The sequence below is a fragment of the Haliaeetus leucocephalus genome, unplaced genomic scaffold (assembly GCF_000737465.1).
Source record: "Haliaeetus leucocephalus isolate CR32 unplaced genomic scaffold, Haliaeetus_leucocephalus-4.0 Scaffold206, whole genome shotgun sequence".
NCBI lineage: Eukaryota > Metazoa > Chordata > Aves > Accipitriformes > Accipitridae > Haliaeetus > Haliaeetus leucocephalus.
The window spans coordinates 6,119,493-6,145,115 of record NW_010972642.1 but is presented as its reverse complement, the minus strand read 5'-3'; the positions used below and the strand labels follow the sequence as shown (position 1 = coordinate 6,145,115).

At 37.7% G+C, this 25,623-nt stretch overlaps 1 protein-coding gene across 1 annotated transcript in view; it reads left to right on the top strand.

Moving 5' to 3' along the window:
* Positions 1 to 25,623, top strand: part of ERC1 (ELKS/RAB6-interacting/CAST family member 1) — a 294,179-nt gene that overhangs the window by 252,087 nt on the left and 16,469 nt on the right. Inside the window, exon 17 of the mRNA XM_010566193.1 lies at positions 13,172 to 13,273. Within this exon, the coding sequence (XP_010564495.1) occupies positions 13,172 to 13,273 (102 nt within the window). The remainder of the gene's footprint in view (positions 1 to 13,171; positions 13,274 to 25,623) is intronic.

Below are 25,623 nucleotides of genomic sequence, written 5' to 3'. Positions count from 1 at the left end.
AGTTGGAAATCTAAGATATATGCTGTCAGTTAGGACTAGTTTCTTGATACTAACCCATCACTAATTTACATACCAAGTTGTGGAAATTGATAGGATAGTGTATCAGGTTTATCAAAAGGAGACATAGATTTATGAAATTAGGCATCAGTTACTTATGATAGCTTCTGCAAATGGACGGGTGATGATGGCTGCAGATTCCCCTCAGTTCTGTTAAATTCATGGTGTTATGTTGTAAAGAATGCAAGTCTTAAAAAAAATTACTGTTCATGTTTTGGTGCTGAATAAATTATGCACTTTACTCCTTAATAAGTACATGCTGTTTTCTACACTCCTTTTCTAAAATGAAAAAATATTCTCAACCAAAGACAAGGTGTGTAGTTTTTCCCTAGAGGTAAGTTTTTGCCACTTGACATTTGTGAATGTGTGTAGGGAGGGGATGGAGATTTTTCTGCTGGCTGCTGACTTGGAAGGCCGTGAGGAGTCTGGTAACAGCTGCCAACTCTGAAAGATAAAGATGAGAAAGTTGATATTGATGAAAATCCTGCTTCCAGTCCCTCCCTTGAATGGGGATATGCAGATGATGCTGTCAAATACAAAGTAGTGATTTTGGCAGATCATCTTTAGGGCAGATGTGTTCCACTGTCTCTGAGCGGACCTGTACTGAACACAAAATAAAGGAACGGTTTCTGCCTGCCCTTCTTTGCCTTAAATGTGGTACCAAAGGTTTAAGCCTTTTCAGTACCAAGAAATACTTTTAGGGAATAGTCCAAGATTGTGCATAAAGACATAATAAGTCTCAAACTCAGTCATCAAAAGATCGCTCTCTGATTTTACTTGGCATAATCAAACATTTACCATGTGGATATAAGATCCGTTTGCTGGTCAAGCACCCTCAGATTCAAGTATGAGGAAATTTACCTTTGCAATAACATGTTGCACAATTTTAGGTTGTCAATAGTATAGGTGAACGTTAGTCTCTCAACTTCCATAAAGCATTAGTCTCCAAATATATATTAAACTCTGATCACAGTACTGGTGCCCGGGGGAAGTAATGGTCTTTTATCTTGAATACAGCCCTGGTTAAGGGGTAGCCATTTTATTAGGGGTTTTGTTCTCTTTGAGCACAACTTTACAGTCACAGAACTTAGTTCTTTGTTCTCTTTCTTTCTGTTTACCACCAATTCCTGTCTGTCTTTGTGTGAACACAAATATTTCCTGTAGTTGAGTAAACTAGAAATAAATGGAGCTCTCGCAGATGACTCCAGCCAAGTTGTTCTTAGGGTCTGAACAACCCAGATATCTCTTGTTTTTACAGTGGATTTCTATTTGAGAGCAGGGGCGGGCGGGGGCAACACTTAACTTTTTTAAACATTCAATTTCACGTTGTACCACACTTAATCCTTTTAATAGTTTAAGAAATGACTCTTCTCACTTTTTCACACTAACCTGAAATGTAACTGTAATTTCTGATACCAAGCCAGCGTGCCCTCCATCTCCAAAACACTAGTAGCTATAACCTTGGCTTTGCCTCCTTTATTACAGCAACCCAAACTTCTGCCAACTGCTGACATTAATGGTGTTGAAAAAATAATAAAAGCAATATAGTGATCCTTAAGAACACACACATACATAAGTTGTTTAAAACTTGAAAGACTGCATGGGTTTATTTGCTCTGTGGAAGTAATAAGTACTGTACCTCCTCATTCTAGTATTTTTTTCTTTTTTTTTTTTAAGAGGAAATATATTTATTTATACATGCAGATCTTCATTTTGTGCACCTTTCAAGTCTCTTCCATATCTCATAGAGAGACAGGCAAGATATCAGTATATTCTTCTGGATGGGAAGAAGAAGGATTCACAGATTTGGTGGGAAGGATCCACAGACTGGGAAGTGCAGACTAAGACTAGTTCCTTATTGTCCATCTCTATCCTTTTCATCACTATCAGATGATGAAAAGATTTCTTGATGTCTCTTCCTCCTCTCTTCCCCCCTTTCCTGATTACCCAAACTAGCTAGTCCTTCTCCATTGTCAGCCAGCAATCTGTTTTATGATAAAAAGAGGGCTTAAAAAATATGAAGGCTTCCTTGTTTCCTCTGAAGTCTTCTAGTTGCAAATAAATCAGTTGAGGTTGCCCCTGTCCTCCTATTCATTCATCTCTACTTCTTCCTCTGCTTTGTCGGGGCTCTTTAACATGTGGCATCACCTATCTAAGTTTAATGACTTTGCAGTAAATGGATTGTTAAGGAAAAAACACTGGAGGTATGACTGGCTGTTTTTTCATCTTGTTCCACAACCCTTTTTCTTTTGGTGCTTCTATAGCAGAGACGGAATTTTCTAAGATTTTTTTTCAAAGCTTTACGGTGTGCTTTATGGTGCCCATTGGGTGGGCCTCTACTCATATGTAATGGCGTAATACAATGTAAATCACAGAAGGACAACAGATTAGGAATAGAGCAGGCAATGATGGGAGTACTGTCTGCAATGCAGACACCTTAGAGAAATTCATCTGACCAAACTGGCACATCTCTACACATTGTGTGCCATGAATTTTGTAGAAAGGAAGAGAACTTCTTTCCTTGGTAGGAATAATTTTGGCACAAATACAGTAGAAAACCTGAACATTTCTTCAGTCTTTCCAGCTAGTACTGTTATCTAAGCTTTGATGCAGACTTAATAGGAAAAAAATCAACTTCTGCAGGAAGAAAAAGAAAGGAAAAAAGCATTGGTTTATTGTGATTCTCCTTGCTTGTGTACTGTGTGCAAGAGCAGGGCAAATGGACAGGAATCATCTGTCCAACTCTATACTGCACGTGTGCTGCTGTCTGCTCGGGCAGGAATCCTGCCTCTGTGGACCAAACACAGGGACAGTGTGGATGGACAGGAATCCTGTGTCTGCAGACCACACGCACAGATGGTGTGGAGAGACAGGAATGTAACGTCTGTGTGTTTGTATGGACCTTATGAGGCAGGGCTCTTCTACGTGGATGTCAACCCTAATAATTGGCCATACAGAGAAAATTCTTAGCTTTAATTTAGTTTGGGGTAGCAAAGCTCTGTTGGTTGTCAAAGGAAATGCCCTTTCAACTCTTCCCTCCAGCAGTTACCACGGAGGATTTTGCCTAGATTCAAAGATGAAAGTGAGGCAGAAAAATAACAATATTGGTTTTCTTTTTCTTTTATATGCAACAGCTTTTAAAATTAATTTCAGAAGAAGCATAAATAGTCTTCTGGGTTGTTTTTTTTTTCTAAAGTTGCTATCAACACTGTTTATATCATGTAGACACAGACACATTTGTGTATACACCCAGAGCTGGGTTCTGGGCAGTTACAGACAGCCTGTGTTGAGATGATACTGAGCAGCTCACATCACTTTAGCATCTAGGAATTTGTATCTGTACATAACTACTTTTTTTGCCAAGAACAGCAAGTATAGAGAGGAGCTGCTATTAACAACTCTTTGAAGCTGCAGGCAAATGCAATTGAAGTGGTGAGTCATATAACAATAAAAATATGTAAGGCTAAAAGAGCTGTGGTAAAAACACTGGTATATAACTTCCAGAAATAGAAATACCTGGATAAAGGAATGCTTTTACTATATTTATTTTAAAGACATAGTCACAATAGACAAGGATTTGAAAACTTCCAAATTACATCAGCTAGGAAAGGTGTATGTAGATATACATGAGCAGATGGCTTACAAATTATTTTGTTGAAGCAGGGGATCACGACTAGGTTTTAAGATTTTACAGTAGGATGCGTCTTGTGTATAAATTCCTAGATGAGATTTTGCCATTCAGTTTTCATAGGTATCACTGGACTGAGAAACTTTCTGATTTCAAACTAGGAGGAAAACTTAAGAGACAAAAGCAGAGTGACTAAGGCAGTTGTGTTATACAGGCAGCTTTGTGAAGTTGAGCATATGCAAGTGGATTTATTTTGGAAGGGAGAACCAAATAGAATAACAAAGGAAAGAGGAACAGAGTAAGGCAGATGAGAGTAAGATGAGCAGGGTGTAGAGTGAAGCTGAAGTGAAAAGGGAAAAGGAGAAATTTCAAGTAAATAGTCGTAACAAAACAGGAGTCCCATCAACTATGTCAAACAAAGCTTGTTCTATTTTTGATAGAAGTACTTGCCTGATCTATGTGATATGATGTCGGTAATGTAGGGGGTTTGCCTTCAGATATTTATACATTTTGTAAGACTAACCTTATTTCTGGCGCTTAATGTTGGTGCTTAAATTGCACAAGTTTAAAGTAATCACAGGATCGTTACAGTGTTGGAATGTATTTCCAGCCTTAGCATAACCTGAGATATCTTTTACATTTTGCTTTGTAAAATACATGTATCACCAATCTATCAAAGATTTTAGGGTTTTTGTGCTCCAAAGTACATTTCAGCTTGTTTTTCTCACTGCTTTTTTGTCTTTGTTTTTTCTCTCAATTGATAAAATATAAGATGAAATTTTTAGCTTGGACCCACAAACACACTGTGAGAGGGGAAAAATGAGCAAGGGGAGAAGTACAACCAGGAGTTTGCAATAGTTTGAATAATGAGGGACATGACAAATACTGGTATTTCTTTTCACGTTATTACAGAAGTAGCATTTCACTTTTTTGTTCAAGTGAGTGATCGTTAGTGGTATGTATCAAAGTAGGCTAAAGAGGCAGACACATGAACTAAACATGAGAGGCTGGCTGCTGTTCACTTGACAATTTGTAGCAATTCAGCCTCCCATTGTCCCAAGATTTTAAAGGCATGAAAGCCCAGTATCAGAAAACTCCACTTCTATGCAACATTTAATGCAAGGATATATTGAGAGACTACATCCAAACTCTTACAACTTGAACAAAACGTGCTAGTTTGGACCAGCTTTTATTGTAAAGTCCTCACAAGAAGAGTTTAAATGAGAGGGCTATCCATCTGCTCAGCTGAGCTGTAGTTCCCACCAAGTAACTTTTCAATTTGTTGACCATTTTCAACCAAATTTGACAGAGGGAAAGAAGTCTCAAAGATTGTGTAACTTATAGGAACTTAATTAACATCCACAGCTGGGTAGAGGCAAAAAAAGCCCGAAGTAGTGCTCCCACACAGGGAAAGGCAAGAAGAATTGAGCTGTAATATATTTTGTTTGGCTGTAGCATACGCATATGGCTGGCCATTCAGAACATACATACTTTCACACTGGTCCCAGCTGACTCTCGCCTGGAGACACCATGGGGGAGGCAGGCTGGAGAAAGAGATTATTATAGGGTTGAAGGCCATGCCTAGAAGATGTAGAATACAAATCCAAAGCACGCAGATTTCATTAGCCAACATAAAATGAGTAATAAAGTGGACTCCTATGCTCTTCAAGGGTAGCCATGCTGTCTGCAAAAGAAATCAGTTCTTAACTGATGAAAGAAGTAATGAAGATGCCACAATAGATGGAGAGTGGATGTAGCAGCATGATTTAGCAAAAAAACAGTTGCTGTTGAGCTAATTTAAATAAATTAGTCTTTTCTGCTTTCAGGGCATGTGGCAGCAAAGGATACGGATCTTATATTCTCTGGCAGGAAATTCTACAGTAAGGCCCTTCTCTGCTGTGGTGTGGAATTGAGATCAGACTTGCCCTAACAAACTGCACCATAGGGCAGGCTCATAATACGAAAACTACTTACCTGCTTACTTTAATCCTGGAGTGTAGAGGTTTTATATGCTCACTACTGGAAGATGAATATAAACAGTTCTCTTATTTCATCTTAAGAATTAGAACAGCAGCTCATTTTGCTTGCTGTTGCTGTCTTGAGATCAATTACAGTAAATAATTCTTTTGGTTTTGTGTAGTGTGAGGGATCCAGGATTCTCTAAGGCTGTTGTCACAGGATACCATTTGTCCTTTTGATCTTGCGTGAAAGGTTTTTTTGATGCATAGGCCACCCAGTCAGTATAAATTAGGTTTACAATATGGTGGTAAACGTTCTCAGAGTCCAGCCCTTGCTCAGACATCTTTGAGATACAGGAAAACACACCTTACTGAGCTTTCTTGACGAACACCCTTACATGTGGTGGGAAGGATGCCAAAGAACTAACATAGCTGGTTTGCTTCTGGGTAGTTAGCCATGAGAGAAGGAAGGATTTTTTTTAATTTTTTTTTTTTTTTTTTTAATCTTTTAAATCTGGGACTGGGCAGATTCTAGCTCTTGTGAAAGAAATAAGAGAAAGGCAGTTCTATTACCACTGATCAGTCAGTGTTGAACACAGCTTGATGTGTCTCTAAAGAGGAGTACAAGAGAGCTAAAGGAGCACATGCTATAATGTTCATGTGGTATAACACAATAAGGAATCCCAAACATAACATCTGATTAGGGTTGTCTTTTGTGTCACTAGTTTTCTCTATATAGGATTCAGAGCAATAGATTTTATCTAAACAATCTGCCTCCTTTAGTTTAGTTCAAAGGTTTTTTTAATATGAATTCTCCAGAATGAAGTTTCTCTGTAATTATCACATGTGAGGAGATGAACAGAAAAATGAAATCATTAAAGATAGAAATTAAGTGGGCTGATAAGTCTTATACTTTATAATGTAACATTGTTATAACATTGCCAACAGTCAATGCAGAAGGCGGTATCTCGGGTAGAATCTGTGTTAAATCCTGCAGGCTGTGACAAACCCGAGCAGCTGTGCGCTGCACGTGCTCTTTGTTGGGCTCACAGAAACACAGGCTCCAGGATGTACAGAACTGTAGTAACTGGAACAGTTTTCATACCTATGCAGCTGAACATTGTCTGTGTTTGCTGCTAATAGAGGAATCTTAGTTGCTAATCTTAAACATAGCCAAAAGGAAAGCCAAACCTAATTAACGATGTGTCTTTTAAACTTTACAAACAAAACCAACAACTCAGCATGTACCATCTCTTGACAAATTTGAAAAATGTCTCCCGGATCATTAAATATCATGAATAGGAAGGGAGCATAGGGTAAAATACTTGAAACAATCTTTCAGAGACCCTGTGGTCAAGGTAGGTATACACTCAAGGTAGGCATATATTCAAAGGAGGTATAGATATACTCCAGGTAGTTATGCAGGGCATCACATTCTAGTAACAGGCAAGGAGGGATTATTCTCTCTGTGTTTCTGACAGCCAGACTGCAGCAGGGAGCTGGTTGGATATTTACAGGGAGTATGGCTCACTGCGTGTTTTCGGCAAATAGAAAGGGACTATCTGAAAGTCTTTGCAAGAACATAATTTTCAGAGATACTGAATTTGGCACACAACTTAGGAAAAAAAAAAAATCACCTGAGTTTCTTCATTATATTTCTATGTTATTAGTGGTAAAAAGGTTTTTAAACTGTTGCATTTGCATGTGTGTGTTTCCAGTGAAACATTCAACTCGGACTGAAATGGGATGGGATGACTCCTTCAACTGACTGACACACTGTCTCCACCACCTATCCATTTGTCACAAGTACAGTCATTATATTAATGTTTACTTAATGTGGGGCTTTTTAAACTCTACATTAAAGTATTAATAGAGCTTGTTTAGACTGGTTAGCAAAGCCAGAAATTACCCTGCTCAAATATTTTACAAAAAATGAGAAAGCAATCACTGATGTCATGGTTTCTGCTGTGTTGCACAGTGAAGAAACAGATTTGATGCGAACTCTTTAAATAAGTCACTGCAATGAGAGTATGAAGCAAACTAGATTAATGTAGAGAATGCAGAGCTTATGAGCTAGTATCTGCTGTTTATTAGAGGTCCTGTTTAGAGATACAGAAATGTGCGATTCCTATGAATAAAATTTGGTTTCAAAAACTTGCCAGGGTAATGGTTACCAGAACACTAGCTATCCTGCAGAAATGCTTAAGAAAGGTATGTATTCTCATTATAACATCCAACAGTGCAAGCTTTCAAATAAAAACATTCTCTAAAATACATGATAAACAATGTCTGTAGTTAAATCTGTGGGTTTCAAATGTATATGTGGAATTCCACTATAAAGAGCTTGTCAGACCTGGGCAGGACTCCTTTAGATTTTACCAGCTATATTCCAGAATATGTCTCTGACTTTCCCCTACACTTTGTGCATCAGCATCAGTTCTGTTTTTTCTCATGTAATAATTTAACTGTGATAAAATCTATTAATTTGGTCTTTAGGGTGAAGGTGTACAAACAAGCTACCACTGTAGCCTGTAGTGAACAGAAAATAACTTACTCTTAGGAACCTACATATGAGAGTGTGCTTTGAAGCAATACATCCATGGAGGAGGACCTTAGTGATTCTTAAACAAAATTCACCATGGCTACAGTTTTGGCAGCTAAAATATTACACATGTGCTGTTTGGAATGAAAGTTTTCAGGTGTTGGCTGTGTTAGAAATAGTCTACTCCATGGTAATTTCCTTGTTTACCCAAGCATTTAGTGATTATAGAATACAGGCAGAAATAAACTATATGATAACGAGAAAAAACATGGTGAAAATGTAGTGAAATCCCTGCAGGACCACAAAACAACAGAAGAAAAGAGAGCACATTTAAATGAAGTGCTGATGCTGACCATTCACATTATGATTAAAACAAGTTTATCTCATATTTTCTCCTGGTGCTTTTTTCTTTAAATTTAGCTGCCTGCTGTAGCAGGGGATAGGGAAGAGGCCAGGGTTAAATAATGACAAGAAGCAAGAAGGGCATTAAGAATAAGTGTATCAGAGAGGCAGAAGGACAATTGCAGAAGTTCCAGGGGAAAAAAAAGGGAGGGTGGTCAAGATCTGATAGTACTGGAGTATAGTCTAATATACAACCAGAGGAAGTTGGGGCTTTTTTAGATACAATACCCTTGCAAATGTTATGCTTTAGGCCTGCGGTTCACAGACTCCGGTCTGCAGACATCTTGTGGCAAGTTCTCCACAGTCATTCCTGGCTTTCAGTTAGGAGCTTGAGAGAGTGCGATGGCTCTTTAGTAATTTTGAGGATTGACACTGGTCTAAAGGGTTTGGGACTGTTCTTTTGCACGGTGGTTGTTGGGAGATTAAAGAGCGTTGTTAAGGGCTTTGACAAGGTGTGGGGTTTTGGTGGGGGGTGTGATTGGAGAGCAAGGAATAAGGTTACAAAATCTGTTGTGTCAAAAAAGAAAAAAACCTTCTGGAAAAAAATCAAGAAACCTATTGAGTTGTGGAGTTTTGTCCTGTTTTTTTCATTCTAGCATTTTATCTGCACATGCATGAAGAAGGTACCTGTAAAGGCGCATGGTATTTTTTCAGCAAAATTTGGATCTGACATCCGGTTCTTATCATCACTAGTTCTGCTTACAAGCTCTGGAGGTTTTAGACAAAAGCCCTTCTGACACAGTCGATTTGTCTGCACTGCTCATTTATTTTCTCACAGGACACAGTGGTTAAACCACTTTGTTGTTCATACTTTTTACAGTGATGTAGAAATGTTTGCCCTAGGATCTGAGCCATAACCTCATAAGGTGGGAGCAGATTGTATAATAGCACCATGACAAAGCAGTTCAGGACTGCAGGATGTTGGAGTGGTTCCCCACAGTAAAGTAAACAGTTTGGTTTTAAATCATTGCAACAGTCATACGCTCTAGAAATTTCCATCCTTTTGAACATTTTTTTCTGGAGAGGAGCAATAGGAGAGAAACTGAGTTCATGTATTTCCAGTTATTTCAAAAATTTCCAATTAGAAGTTCATCAGTTAGTATTCCAGTCCTAAGCAGAAGCTTTTTATTTCCATGTTTGATATAAAGAGAATTAGAAAACTATTATATTATATATTATATTTGCAACACTGCTTGGAATGTTAATGTTGGAATATAATTTTTAGTGGTATCTATCAGGAAATAAACTGCTTTTCTTCCATCTCTTGATTTTTGCCTAATTCCAATGATAAATGTGTAAATTAGTTTCTGTAGTGAAATCACAATACTGATTTTGGTGTTTTCTTGCCATGACTTGTATATCACAAACATGCACTCTTAGATTAATAGCAGAAGCAGTGGTAGGTCAGGCTGGATTAAAGGGGGAGCATAGAAAATGTCCTTGTAGGTGAACTGATCTTGTATGATTGTCATCATTGGGATGCTGCAGAGATTGTTCTGGGTTAAAATATTCAAATGGCAACCAAGTTGGTGAAGGGTCTAGAGCGCAAGTCTTACGAGGAGCAGCTGAGGGAACTGGGGTTGTTCAGCCTGGAGGAAAGGAGGCTGAGGGGAGACCTTATCGCTCTCTGCAACTCCCTGAAAGGAGGTTGGAGCGAGGTGGGTGCTGGTGTCTCTTCCCGAGTAACAAGCGGTAGGAGAAGAAGAAATGGCCTCAAGTTGTGCCAGGGGAGGTTTAGATTGGACATACAGGAAAAATTTCTTTGCTGAAAGGGTTGTCCGGTATTGGAACAGGCTGCCCAGGGAAGTGGTTGAGTCACCATCCCTGGAGATATTCCAAAAATGCGTAGACAGGGCACTTCAGGACATGGTTTAGTGGGCACGGTTGACGGTTGGACTCGATGATCTTAAAGGTTTTTTCCAACCTAAATGATTCTATGGAGCTAAGCAGCTAAATCATATTTAGCAACTAGGAGGAATTTTGGAACTTAGCTCCCTCTTTTTTTGAAAACTCCAGCCTTGATAACTATAAAATTATCTGAAGATGAAAAGCCCAAATAACAAGAATTGCAACGTATTTTAGATTGCAGTGGACCTCTGCATCCAACCACCTGCTGAGAGCATTGCTAACTAGAGCAGCTTGCTCAAGGTCTTGTCCAGTCGCATTTTCGGTATCTGCAAGGATGGAGATGCCGCAGCCTCTTGGCAGCCTGTTCTGGTGTTTGATCAGCCTCATTATGAAATTAATTTTCCTGATCTCTAACGAGAATGTTCTGTGTTCCGATTTACATCCGTCATCTCTGGTCCTGTCCACTTCTGGAAGAGTGTAGCTTCATCTTCTCTATTTCCTCCTATCAAGTAATTAAAGAAGCCTCCTCTTTCAGGCTAAACCAGGCCAATTCTCTCAGCCTCTTCTCCTACCTCTTGCCAAGTATTAATAGTAGGTTATTCTACTTGAACTTAAGTGACAGAAGTAAGCAACCTCTTCAATTCCACTTCAAAATTTTCTTTGAGGGATACTGTGCTTTAACTGTTTAGATCTTTATATTCATCTCTTCCTATATTACCACTAACATAGTTTTTTCATGCAATATCATGAAACATGCTGCCTCTCTCTGGGAAGAGCTACTTTTTCTCTCAGAAAAGATAATGTGCTGTACTAACATTCTGCTAAACTTCTGCTTTTTAATAGAATTCTTTCCACATACATGCTGAAAGTCATGTAAGAAGTTATTATTTATTATCAAAACCAAAAATTTCCAAAGAAATATGAAATCATTTAAAATCAATAGCTCTCATTGCAAATAAGAAATTGTAAAAGAGCCAACCTTAAATATAATAAAATAATAAATATGGAGAAAACGCCTTTACAATAAACTGGTTGTTTAACTATTAATGTTGCATGTTTCAAGTAGTGATTTATGAATGATGAGTCAGACTTGGAATTCAAAACTTGTTTGACAAAACAGGGCAAACAATATAAAGGTTTTGTATGATTAAATATCTTATTGCTTAAGCTCAATTTACTATTAGCTTTTGTTAAATTAATCCAAAATAAAATCAAATCCAGATTCAAACCCTGGACCTTCTCTATAATGATCTGAGTACAGTCAAGTAGAATCTGCGTTCTCTAGCCTCGAGATGCTCATTAAAATTAGAGTTTCCAGTGAGAAACCATGCAGTTATGAAGGGATTGAATCAACAGCTGGCATTTTTACAGTAAGTCTTGAGCCTTCATTTAAGACATTTAATTTTAGTGCATCTCTGATGATTTAATATGTCTAGCTGTACATAATTTACTGTGCATCATATCTAACATAGGTCTGGCTAGCCTTTTTATTTTTTTGGAATACAAAGATTTCACAAAGCTCAAAATGAGTCTTTGTCTACTTTATGAGCTGCAAGGAGAAATGCCATCACTCCATTTTGGGTCTGCCCCAGGTGTGAGTGCCCCAGGACAGTGGACTCAGATAAGTCAAAGTGAAGCAGCTGATGCAGGGACAGCAGTTCACTTTGTGAGACCCTAGACCCAGCTCTTTCGTGGTCCCATCTAGGCTACTCCAAGAGTGTCCTTGCTGCCTGAATGGTCTTTGTAAGCCCTGCTGGGGAGGCAGGACATTTTGCCCAGGTGGATTTCTTTCCTTGTTGGTATATGTGTGTGTGTGTGTAGGTGCTTGGGGACCTCATTTCAGGATAGTATGTTAAAAGGGCTTTATCTCACTAACACTGTCCTTTGCAGACACAGTCGTGTAGTATATTTTAATGTTTATTGCAATTGCTTACCTAGACTAGTAATGTTAAGGTAAGGTATTCCATTTATTCTTACACAATTTATTTTATATTTTGTGTTTTTAAAAATTATATATCCTCTGGAACTTGAAATTTCCTGAGAAGTTGAAGAAAAACTAAGAATCTTGTTTCATATTTTGTTAATTCCTTGCTTGACTGTACTTAGGTTTTAATTTTATACATCTTTATCATGTCACCTTTTCTTCCTAAAGACTTATTTATTAACTTCTTAATTTCATCACAGGAAGGCTTTTCTATAATTCACATTTTTCTGACCAGTCTCAGAATTTTCCTACTCTTTGGTATATCAGTTGAAAACTGATTTGCATATTGAAACTGGATGGACTTCTTAAGTAATAACCTATTTTCAGCTTTTTTACACTTTTTAAAAAACTGATTTCTTTTTTGTCTTTTTTTTTAACTGACTTAGGGAAATCTAACTGATGTTTTCATTGAATTATTCTCCAAATTGGTGTTCAAACCGTAATCTCAAGGGTCCATAGGAAGAATTTAGTTTCTTTGTACACACATGTACAGCACAAGTTTTAGTAGGTACAAGTCAGGTGAGCCACTTAATTGCAAAACTACTTTAGCCTCCAAGTGAAGTGGTTGGAATGTGTGTGTCAGTTTTTACCAGTTCTCTACAGTAATACCTACTAATGTTTTATGCATGTGTCTTATTTTTCTCCATGTATGGATTTGGGAATATACAGGATAGCATAAATACCCTATTCTCTTGAGTCCCTATGATCACCTTGGAAGGTAGACTGAGATTCTTCTTTTTTTTTTTTAATAGACTCAAAACCGTATGAAGCTGATGGCTGACAACTATGAGGATGACCACCTCAAATCCTCATCCCATTCCAACCAAACCAACCACAAGCCCTCCCCTGACCAGGTAATGTGTCTCTCTTTTTTGCCTTAAAAGTAATTTTTACAATGGGGGCTGATTATTTTGAGTCGTATGTAATTTTCCCTGACATGTTTGCAGTACCTTGGAACAAAAATAGCATTCCAGTGTGCAGTTATAAACCAGAAATGGATGTTGCTGTTGTGTCGGCTTCGTTGAAAACTCTTGAAATGTGAACAAACAGTTCCTGGTACCAAGCTGTTATTAAGTGGGTGGAGAAGAGGGGGCAGACAATGAAAGGGAAGAAAGAAACATTACTCTCTTCAAATGCAAGACTGGAGTCCTGTCTGGCATATTCAGATTTTAGTAACTCAGGTTTACTGCTTGAGTGTGTGGAGTGTCCAGACTGTTTCTTGTCTCCAGTAGCAGGAAATCATGCTCCAGGATCAGCTTTCTGATCTATGGATTGCATACAAGCAGTTCCCTTCATTTCCCATGAGGAAATCCCAGCCTCTGTGCCAAATGAGCACAGACTGCTCCCTCACAAACTCAATGGACCGTAAACTGAAGAAAAATCAATTTACAATCTCCAAGGCAGTGAGGAGCCTCCTGTGTCATTTACAAAGCACAGCTGAGTGCTTGATAACTATCAGAGAGATCACCTACCCCTTGGGTAGCATGGAAAATGCCAAGATAATTGCATATCCCATGTTGTAATCACATCCATTCCAGTTTAATTAAAATATTAGTAATCATTAATCACTGCCTTGACAAAGTGAAGGAATGTTTAGCGCTCCTCTTTGCCCTCTGGCTCATCTAGGAATTGTTGAGATCTGAAGGAAGGCATCTCACTCTGGACCTTTAAGCACCAACCTAGTGATATGCAGAAATTATGAGAAAGGTACAAGAGGAAAATGACAAAAAACAATTACATATTCACCTTGCAAAATGTTGGTCTTACCTTCTTCAGGAAAGTGCAGTTGTTAATACTGCAAATTAAATGGCTCTCCTAATCTTAATTTGGAAGGAACGTTAGAATATCTGTTGCTTTTACACTGCAAGTCTATAGAGGAATGAAGCCATTTCCAGACTGTAACTGTAGTACATGCTTGCAAATGAATGCAGCGTAGCATTCACGGATGAAATGAAAAGATAAAATGTAAAAAAAAGATAAAATTTAAAAATTTAAGGAAATTCTTGTAAAGACCTTGCAGGGGAGGGCAATAGGGAGGAGGGGGTGGGAGGAGGGTCTGATTGCACTTTCCCTTTACGTAGGGGCATTTTAAAAGCTGACAAAGCCTACAAGAGAGCAAAGCAAGCTGTACTTAAAGGTGGCTCAGAATATTGCCTAAGGAATTAAACACTTTGTACTACTATTTGTACTTACATATGTGCTTTAAATACTAACCAACTCTTTATTTCATTCCCATGCTGCTCTGGGGCTTTTCTCCCACTGCCACCTCTGCACCACTAGGATGAGGAGGAGGGTATTTGGGCATAACCAGTCAGATGCTCTTAGTTCAGCCATTTTGTTCAGAACGGTGAGAATCAACTTTTCTTGCCAATAGAAAAATTTCCAACAGTCACTCTCGCGTCTCGCTCGCTGTGCTTTGTGAAACCTGGTTGTGCTCCTTCCCCCTTGCTTGCGTAGTCTCTGCATGAGGGTATTTCTTGTGTGTTTATATGTAGTTTGTGATTTTCTTTTTCTAATCATCATGTCATTGTTTCATGATCTTGTGGGGAGAACTTTCCAGGGCATGTAATTGAGTTTCTATGCAAAGCAAACTCTTAATGCGTATGAGAGAACAGGAAATGTCTCTCATATCATTTGTCATTGACTTCATGGAGGAAATGTTTTCAGTCAGATTCTTTTTCAAAGCAGTTTGCACTGTAGCCAAATCTATGTATGCTTTTTCAATTCTGGTTAGTAAAGAATTTGTTCAGAGATAATGTTCCTCCTGAAGATAAAGTTCCTCCTGAAGGTTTTAAGCATGTTGAGATCTGCTGCCGAGATTGCTGTCGTGCACGCCGACCTGACTAGTCACAGCTATTTATCAGCTCAGAACAGATGATTCTTGATATGCACTAGGAATATAAATTTTCTGTAAATTTGAAGGCAAAGAGGAATATCCCCTTAACCTTTCCCTCTCCCTTCCATCTCCCTCATTCTCTCAAAACAATGGGGGAGAAATTGGTAGCTATTTGTCATTTAAAGTACATTTTGTTTCTCTATGTCTGTGTCCACAATTTTCTCTTTTCTGCCGTCAAATTGTCTCCACAACAACCCCCATTTCCAGAAGAGAAGGCAGTACACAGGACAGAGCCCTTCTCCTCATGCCTGTTCTCTAGCAAAGAAGAAAATATCCTTTACTGACCAGGAGCCTTGATATAGAGCTACAGAAGTCAAATATCGATTATTAGGCTTCAGTACATAGGATTCATTTATGCCTTGTAGTATCAGTTTTAAAGCAGAATAAATTTATTTGAAGTACAAGTATTTTAAAAGATTGAGATGCGGTGACAGTTTTTTAAAAATTTATATGAAACTTTTTCTTTCTTCACTTATCCTTTTAAGAAAAAATACTTCACATGAGTTCCCTGGCAGTTTTTCTCAGAATTTGATTTTTCCATATCAATTATTTGAAAGAAAACTCTTCTGAAAAATTCTGTGGAAATTTGGGACCCTCACATTTCTGAAAATTATTACTCTATATTAGATTTGTAAAACATTCATGAAAGAATAAGCTACCCTCTCATCTCTTTGCACTTGCTCAATTAACTGCAGACTTACATGTCTCTCTGAGATCTGATCTCTGTATAGATCAGATCCTTCTTTTCAAGTCAACCATCTGAAAAATTTAATCCAACTGTGGCATTGTCAAACTTGAATTTCATGCCTTGGGGTTTGAACTGAGAAAATCTCTTTACTGGAAAAATTGATAAAGTGCTTCATTAATTTACACTCGCTGTTGATTTCACATTCTTTTTGAATCACCGCTCTTGCAATGGTTGTGTGTTAGAATGTGATATTAAAAGTTTTGGAGATAATGCTTGTAAAGATCTGCTGAAGCACAGCGATTAAACAGGAAAGATCAGGTAAGTAAATTATGAAAAGGAAGAAAATACTCACTATGAAGGTAGGAATAATTCTGATTTTCATTCTAGAGCAAACATAGAGGTTGTGTAGAAAATACTGATAGCAAGATCTTTCTTTTCCTCTCCTATCTGCTGATACATTTATGAACGCAACTGTGCTGAGAGTATGGTTTCTCTTAGTTTACCAAATTAATGGGTGGTTCACATTAAATACAGCATATCTCTCTACTTTGTACTTGAGGCATTTTCCACAGGAAAGCATATTACAGAATATCCTAGTCAAAACAATGAGGCAGCCAGCATCCTTGCCTTACATGCATCTCCTCTGAGAAACGTGTCAGCCTCAAGATTGTCTTGCATACCTCACCAGGGAAAGTATAAAGGTGATTGATGCTTCCCAAGCTAGTTACTCCCAACAAAGTACATGTTTTTACCATGATATTCCATATACATTCAAAAAAAAAGTCCTTATTCTCTTTGTAAAAGGAAAGATGTTGTAAGTCACAGAGCTCCTAACCTGCTTGTGTTAAATTAAATGTATGTATTACAATGATAAAAATGTGACTAATAGCATAGGACTTGGCTATAACTTTGGTTTTTGAAGTTCCTTTAGGTCTGAGGATGTATTCATCTCTGGTCAATACTGAAGATAAAATGGAGACCATCAAAATATTTACAGTAGCAAACGACATTATTTTATTTTTTGTTTTGGCGTTTAGGTCTTTTCCCCTCCAGCATTCTGGAATTGACTGAATTTAATATTTAATTATGCCAGTTCTGTACATGACAGCATGATCAGATATAGCTCCCTTGAAATGGGGCACTGTTTCTAAACATATGCGCCCTTCCTGTAGTTTCAGAAAATGGTAGTTTACAGTTCAATGTAAATACTATCTTTCATCCAGAAATGGCCTTTCCTAGCCTTTTTCTCAAGGCTCGTTGCCTTGCTGTCTGAATTTCTTATGACTCCTTTTATTCCCCCGATGAAGCTCTATCCTCCTCTATACCCAAGCATATTCCAATGTGTTTTCTCATGAGGATGCCCCTTCATCTTTCTCAAATGCTAAAATGGTCTGGCCAATGGCTTAATTAGTTATTATTCACTTTTATAAAAAATAATATGAATTTACACTTTATGATATCTAATACACATGAAAGGATATGTGCATGTATCATCTTGTAAATATGTACCAGGTACGTACTATGTGGGGGAAAGAAGCAGCAAAGCTTCCATACGTGAACTTCCCAAGCTGCTCAATTCATCTAGTTTTCTTGAGAAGCACAGCCGTGCTACCTACAATGTGAGAAAGTGTGCGTGCGGTTCAGAAAGCTGCTTGTGTCACCTCTGCCCATCAGAAATGAGGAGAACTGCTTTTGTTGAATGGGTGTAGTGGGCACGGGATCACAAAAAACTTGGAAGGGTGAAAGACAAATTAAAGGACACAGGGAAAAGCAAGAACAGAATAAAAGTGCTAAGGGCAAGAACAGAGGAAGAGCAAAATTGAAACTCTGAGAACCAAGAGACTTATCCTAGTATGTAATTTATACATATTGTATGTGCGTTTTTAAGTATGCATGCTGTTGTAGAGCATTTTTCTTCCCATCTTCCGTGGCTCTGGCTTGCAGCAGGAGTTGGAGCCTAGTAGATGCTGTCACTATACAAGCTTTTTGAACTCATTCTGTGGAAGCATTTTCTATTAATGGTTGCCAACAAATCCTGAAGTCATGGATATGTCTGCTAAGGAGAAAAACATTTGGGTTTGCTGTGTTTGAATTCCAGGAACAAAATCTGAAAATTAATTTTATGCTTATTAGAGTAACAGTGGAATGGTCAAAGAGCTAGCATTGAACTGGAGTGCATAAAAATGGGGATCTCTCAAGATGATGAAAATATTGGCAAGTTCCTATTACAGTAAAAGTATTGCAAGGCAAAAAGCCTCTTATTTGTGACATTTTTCTTTAATGTCTAAACTTGAGTTTGACAAATTTTAACGCAGAAGCAGTAAGTATTGTGAGTTGACTGCTGAAGACACTAGCATAATTTAATACATCTCTTAAGATTTCAGAGGTGATGTCTGTGGTGGAAACGGGGTAAGTCATAACAGGAAAATATTTGAATCATTTTTAAGAAGTGAAAAACAATCAATTCAAGTAAATTTCCTAGACTTCTTGTCAAAATCAGTATAAATTATAATTTGCAACATCACCAGATTACAAGTATGCATTGTGTACCAAAGGCTACCTTTTTAATGTTGTAATTTGACTTTGCCAAGAGTTTTTCTGTAGACGAAAGCTACTAAAACCTAACAACTTAAATAGAGGGAAAGTCATCAATATGAAGAATGTTTAATGAATTCAGTTTGAATTTTTTAGCTATAGTTTTTAATCAAGAGCTTATAATATTCTAAAGGATATCTTTGATGAATATAGTGTTTCCAAAACCAGTCTCATTCTAAATAGCCATTTCTGATTATTAAAGGGTAATGGAGCTTGAATGACATTTCTGTATTACATTTATTAAGACAGAGGTATTAAACATGATTACAGTAAGAATGATAGAAACAGTTAAATCTCGCAGAGAAGTTGATACTAGGAGACATAGGCAAAAACTAACTGAATGCTCAAGGTTGTAAGCCATGTGTTTCTAACTTGTATCTGCGGAGCAATTTTGTCTCACCACTAGGAATGCCCAGGATGAGCATTCACAATTTCCTTTTTGTTGTGGAGGGGTTATTTATTATTCCATTTTAGAGCTAAAAGGAAATGCACAACGAATGAGCACCTAGTCAGCCAGCATACATAGCTATTCAAACACATTCAGAGAGAAGTGGCAGAAGTAGGTGCAAGGTAACAGTGAAGAACTGTGACTATTACGATGGTAGACTAAGAGGGATAGAAATAATGACATTGAGGGCAGGACATCTCAGGACTTAATTTAACCTTTGCCACAGCTGTCAAACCCCATGAAGTTTTCGCTGAGATCAGAACTAAAAGTGTCTATACTTTGGGAAGTTTGAGAAGAATATTAATTTTTTTCTACATTATTCGGTGCTTGGGTTAATATACTGATTTCTTTTAGCAAAGTAAATATCTTACTCGTGGTGAGTTCCATTTCCAAATGATTACACAGGCATTCCTTCACTGCATAAATGTGATCTTTCTCTCCACAAGACAGATTTTATGCTTGCAGCAGGTAGAGAGCTGCTCATCCTACTGTCACACTTTTTTTAGGTTCTCAGTATTGTCACTTATTACACTGTGACCTCATAAGCCTTTTAAATAAATTTATTTTCAATATGGTTTTTTTAGTTGTTAGATCATGCAGAATGGTCAAAACCACGAAGCCTTCGTGCCTGACTCGTATTACAAAGTAATTTACTGGACACAGTACTAGACCACGATTCAGAAGATAAATTCTTTCCTGGCATCGTCTCCAACCACTCACTTGTTCTCTTTCTCCCTGTCTCAAATTCTTTAATTGTAAAATGAGCTGAAGTTTTTGTAAAGTGGAAGTTCTGCTTGGGAAAAGTGCTATATAAGTGCTAGGTAATATTATTACACAATATTCTAAAATAGTGTTGTTACAGTGATATGATTTTGAATTTGTTCCCAAAATTGTTAGATTTGTATTTGACTCAATTTATTAATACTTCTCATTTTTCCTTCCAAGATCCTATTTCTTCCCAAAAAAGGGAAAATAACCCACATGTTAAACATTTCAAGGAGCTGCTACTCCAGCATGCTGAACAAAGCTCTTTAGACCGCTGCTTCTTCTTTTTCATTGTCATCTTTTGTCCTCTGAAGGGTCATTTCTTCCACTCTCTAAAAATCTACAAACTAATTGTGTAGTATATAATAATCTATTATAATATGTCTGTTACAGTTCTTCATTCGTATGTTTAAAAACACTGAAAAAAATGAGTTTTATGCTTGCCTGAGAGACATACCCTGTGCAAAATATGAAGGCAGCTACATGAAATAATCTTACTTTACTTAAAAATTGTCACTTGGCCTGACTGAGAGATAAGATGCCAGATTTGTTTTGTCATATCAATGTCAGCCAGGGCTCCTCACTCCTACTTTCCAGAAGGGCAACCCTTTAGTAAGAACCCTAATGTGATGCACTCAAATAGGGTGATGTAACTAATTAATCATTATGAGGACAGCACTTTGAATACAATTGTCCTGGTTAATCACAGGACCTGCTTTCCATCCCTGCTTTTCTAAAGCCCTGCTTGTGTGGGCATCATGGTTAATTATGAAACTGAAAAACTCCTGTGCTGTCAAGTTCGAGCAAGGAGACACAAAGAGTTCATGGACTGACAATTTCTGCTCTGAGGAAGCACAATTCAAAATCCTGCTTTAGCTATCATATAATTATCTATTCTTTTCAAGCCTTTTCAAGCTTTGCCTTTTTTCAGAGAATAACCTTTTTTCCTTTGGCTGTAGTAACTCTGAATAATGGAGAGCTTTTTGTAGTGACCTTCTCACTTCAGTGTAAGTAACAATCCTGTTATGGTGAACAACTTAAGTAATGCTTAATATTTTGTTTTAGGATTAATCTTCTACCATTCCAATTTGGAAACCATGCCTTTCTACCTTCTCTCTTATTCTATACCCATACTGGCCTGTGATCTTTTACCCAGTAAGTACTGTTATACTGGGATGGGCCAGCCTAGAGAAGAATGCTGTCCTTAAAATGATGATAACTTCTGCTTTTGGTCCTTTCCCTGTTCCTGGGAACAGTTCTTTTGCTAGCAAACTCTATTATTTTGTTATCTTATTTTATGTTTGAAAAATATATTCTCTGTCCAAGAATGTTACATCTATGAGCACAAAAGAACTGATCTTGATACACTGCTCGTCTTCTTTCTGATCCCAGAATGATAAGACTTAAGATTTCCAGATGGAATTTTGTAATCTGCAGCTCTGGGCTGAATTAAGCACTCACAACAGAGGTGTAACTGGATTGTATCACTGTCTTCCTATTATTCTTACAGATCAAAGAAGAGCACAAGTAGATACTTATGTTCTAAAACATCCAAAACAGATGGCTGGTTTCTTTTTGTAGAGATTTGTGCTTTTCAGCAAAACAATTGCAAAAAGGCCATCATTCATTTCTCCCAAATGAGATTATTCCAGGTCTGTGTCTTATTTTCTTTTTTGTTTTGCAGCTGAATATGATCTTCTACTAGTGGCTTGGTCTTTGCAGCAAGTAGGAATTCTGTACTCAAACATTTTTGTTTCTGGCCACTTCCAGGAGGGCTGTTGCTTACCGCTTGTGTGACAGTCTGTACTACTTCCCAATTACTCTGCCATTTAGATTTCTTATAGCACTCATCCACACCCCAGAACGCAATCATGCAAGGCCAGAAGCTTCTGCAAACTATGAGTATGCTGTTGGTGACATAAAGGAGAGGGGAGCTGAGCCCTGGCACTCATAGGCAGGATAGAGACAGAAGAGGAATAGCTGCAGCCAGGCTGGGGGTGTCGCTGCCAGCACCTTTTAGTTGTCAGTCAGGAGGAAGGAAACTGAGGGAGAGGGGACATGAACAGTATTAGAGTAGAGAAAGAATCAAACCCAAACCTGCTTTCCAACAGATTAACTATGAAAATAAGCTCAAGAGAAATATGAATAAAATAAAAACTGGTAAGGGCATGTAGCCAACCTAGACGCTATATTTTCCTGGCTGGTAAAGTTCATAATTACTGATGGAGATGTCAAGATTTACAGTTCCAGCTCATAGTAAGCTCACTGCAGGCAGTCCAACTACATCTGATTGTTTAATGCAACATATAGATAAGAATTACTATATGTATATCTGTATAAATAGCTGTATTTATTAATAGGATTTTGCATTTGAAGGTAGAGCAAACAACTCTAAAAAGAACTCCTAAAGATGGATAAACCAGGCGTTTGGTGGCTTCATGTGGCTTTGCTTTGAAAGTGTCACGTAGCAGGTAGAGAGCTGGAACAGCAGAATGAAGACCCAGTGTTAGAGAAGGACGAGACAAAGATTCCTATCACCTGTGGACAGGGAGGTTATAGTTCATCTGAACAGGAAAAGCACTGATTGTGTTCTCTGGTAGACTACTTAAGAAATACCTTCTGTTTTCCATTAGCAATGGAACAGACAGCAGAGAGACAGAAAAATGCAGCCACTGATACATAAGCATTCCCATGGACACACTCTCCCAGTGTATGTGCTGCAATGTTCTGCTTTCAAACAAAAGCGTATTAGCCACTGTTTCTTTTTATCCCTTGTAACAGGAAGAAGCAATAGACAAAATACAGTACAGCAAGGAATGTGTGTGCTTTCTTGTTCACTGTTGTGTAGATAACAAGTGCTAGAAAGCCTGAATGGATTAAAAATATAAGCAGGTTGTTCTTACTTATTCTCAAGCTGCTTTGTGCTTGTAGAGAAGGAATCAGCATAAAATCTAATGGATTCTGTGAAATCAAAACTTGCCTAATTACACCTACAAAAGTTTGATCAGGAGGATGCTATTTAAATACACAGTGTCATGTACAAGCTGCAAACAGTTAAACTATTTTCACTTGCTGTGGGAATACTTTTTTTTCTTGATGATATTCTAATTGTCAATATCATAAGTCTGACTACCCAGTTTCACAGCTTTCTATAATTTAATATATTATTCAAAAATTTTAACCTGATAACTAACACAGCTTATAGGAATGAAATTCTCAAATGAAGGAGATTTTAATATATTGAAGTGGAAGATTTTAGGTTCTCTGCAGATCTCACCCTATTTTGGTGATCCTGTTTTGCTCCAGAACTAAGCTGCTGGGTTCCCAAGAAATCTTGAAGACAAAAGAAAACTTAGACAAATAAAACAGCATTTCAATTTGTATATTCTGATCTCATCTTGTAATTAAGGCACAGATTTCTCTCCTCTGCCTCAGCTAGGAAAGAGGCATATGGACTGTTAAAGAAGAAAGAGGTGCAATGTGTGCATGGTGCAGTTAGTTATATTTAGGGGTGAGGGTTTGGGCAAATGCTCTTGCTTTTGAAAGTAAGGGATTGACGAAACGGGTAAAATTGAAGCTGTATGTAGACACCCCCTTCAGCTGTGCTGAGGTACCTTATTCCTGAATGTTCATATCCACCCGTGGTCCAGTTACAAGCTTCTCACAGTCCCGCCAGTGTATTTCAGTTCTGATCTACAGTAGTCCCTGCTATTCCACACACAGTTCCCCACAAGCTTTTGCTCCACAGCCCGTAAGCAAAATGGGCTGCCAGTGTCATGAAAAAGCACTTCTGGATTTGTTATGTAGAAAAATATTTTTTAACTACTTGCTCATTTTCAGTGCTTTAGGAATCCTACCAACCCACTGCAATTTTTTGCTTCACCTACGTTATGGGGAAAAGATTTTATTTAAACAGAGGGAACTAATGACAAAACTACTTTCCCTGTTTTGTGTTTTCTCTGTTCTTTTTTTCTGCTCTGGATTTTTCCCAAGGTGAAGAGGGTGAACTCTGGAAATCATTAATCCATGGGATTTGCTCATGGTGTATAAAAATTTCAAAAAGAATTTGCTATATAAAAATGATTTCCTAATTGATTCTGTCAGAAATGAACTAAGACAGCTCTGTCAAAATAGCCAGAATCTCTTTCAACTCCTCACGCATGTTGTTTTGTTTTGGTTTGGTTTATGAGGAGGAAATGATGAAGGTTAGATTTAAATCCATTTTTTTGTCTTTAAAACAAATCTAAAGAAAATTGAGCCTGTCCCTGAGCTTTTGTGTTGTGGTCTTCTGAAGAAACCAAGTATCTCTGTGCAGCAGTGAACTGAGCTGAACTGAACTGAGGTCAGGCTGTGTCTTTTTGAGAACTTTCTTCTGTTTCCATTTAAAATAATGAAGGGAAGACATCAGTGATAAATCGTGCTGAATTTGGGAGAGCTTTGCACTTTCTGAGCCAAATTCATGCCTCATAAAACTCCATTGCATTCAATGGTTACAAGATGATTGCAGTTGAACCCTTGCGTTTGTTGCCAAACAAACACAAATGATCTGAGCAAGAAGGCATAATTCAATTTGCCATGCAAATACTTCCAGACTATATCGTTTGGGATCTTATTTTATTTCCATATCTCCCAATATAAGATATTTTGCTATATAGGCAAAATTTTCTTGTCTGGTAGTATCTATAATAAAACCTAGGTACAGGGAGGCATCTGAGGACCCACTGTGCTCCACTCCATCTTTTGTTAGATTTGTCAGGTCCTCCTTGGAATAATTTCTTTTTAACAAACATATGTATTTACTCAGACTTTGAGCCCATCTTCTCCTGTGTAATGGTAGTTTGGGAAGGAGGTTTTGTTCGATAGCATAGTTGCCTCTGAATGTAACAAGGCTGAAAATAATTTCCCATGCTCACATGAAAAATGTGATTGATAGGAGATAAAGGGCTACCTCTGTTTAACTTGTTTTCCAAGCATATTTGTTATGTCCAGTCTGAAGTTTTGAGAGGGGTCTTGGGTGGTGTTTGGGGGTTTTGGTTGGTTTCTTTTCAGAATTCCTTATCTTCTTCTGCCTTTGCAGGCTCTACAAAGAACACTCAAGGTCCATAGACCAGGCTAGCAAGCTCGAGCATTTCTCAAATTAGTTAATTCCTTGGAAACATTCAGATTCATTCCATTTATGCTTTTTTGTAACACTTTTGATACAAAAACAGTGACATTTTGATCTCATGTTATTTACTTTGACCCTGAGATTACTTGTCAATTCTATTTTATTTTCTTCTTGATATAGCTGTTTTTCCAGGGATTTTTCTCAAATATTTAAAGATTTATGCATAAGTTGAGAAAAATCTACTGAATTATTTGATTGCAAAATGAACACCACTTATCTGCATTACTCTGCCTTTTAGCATTCTGTAGTGAATATATATAAATGCAGCATACGTGCAAGCAGGGTAGTCAAGCTAATAGGGGAGTATGACAGCAGTCATGCCAGTGCCAAGTGTACATATGGCGCTATGTATTGGCATTGCTGTTTCAAGAAGATACTGTTTTCTCCTTTATTTTTTTTGCTTGCTCAGAGAAATCATAGGCATATATCTGTAAAAGATTACTGCTGTCAGTCCACAATCAACATGCATGTTGATGCATGATTCTGATGAGTAAGGCAAGGTGTGTAAGGAGATAACTTTTACAAGATCAACTGATGTAGCTGGAAAAACAGACAAGCTTTTAGGGGTGCATATAAGACTTTCTTCAAAATGGGAGCTGCAGATTTATTGCTAAGTAGAAATTTAGATTGTATTCTCTGAAATTA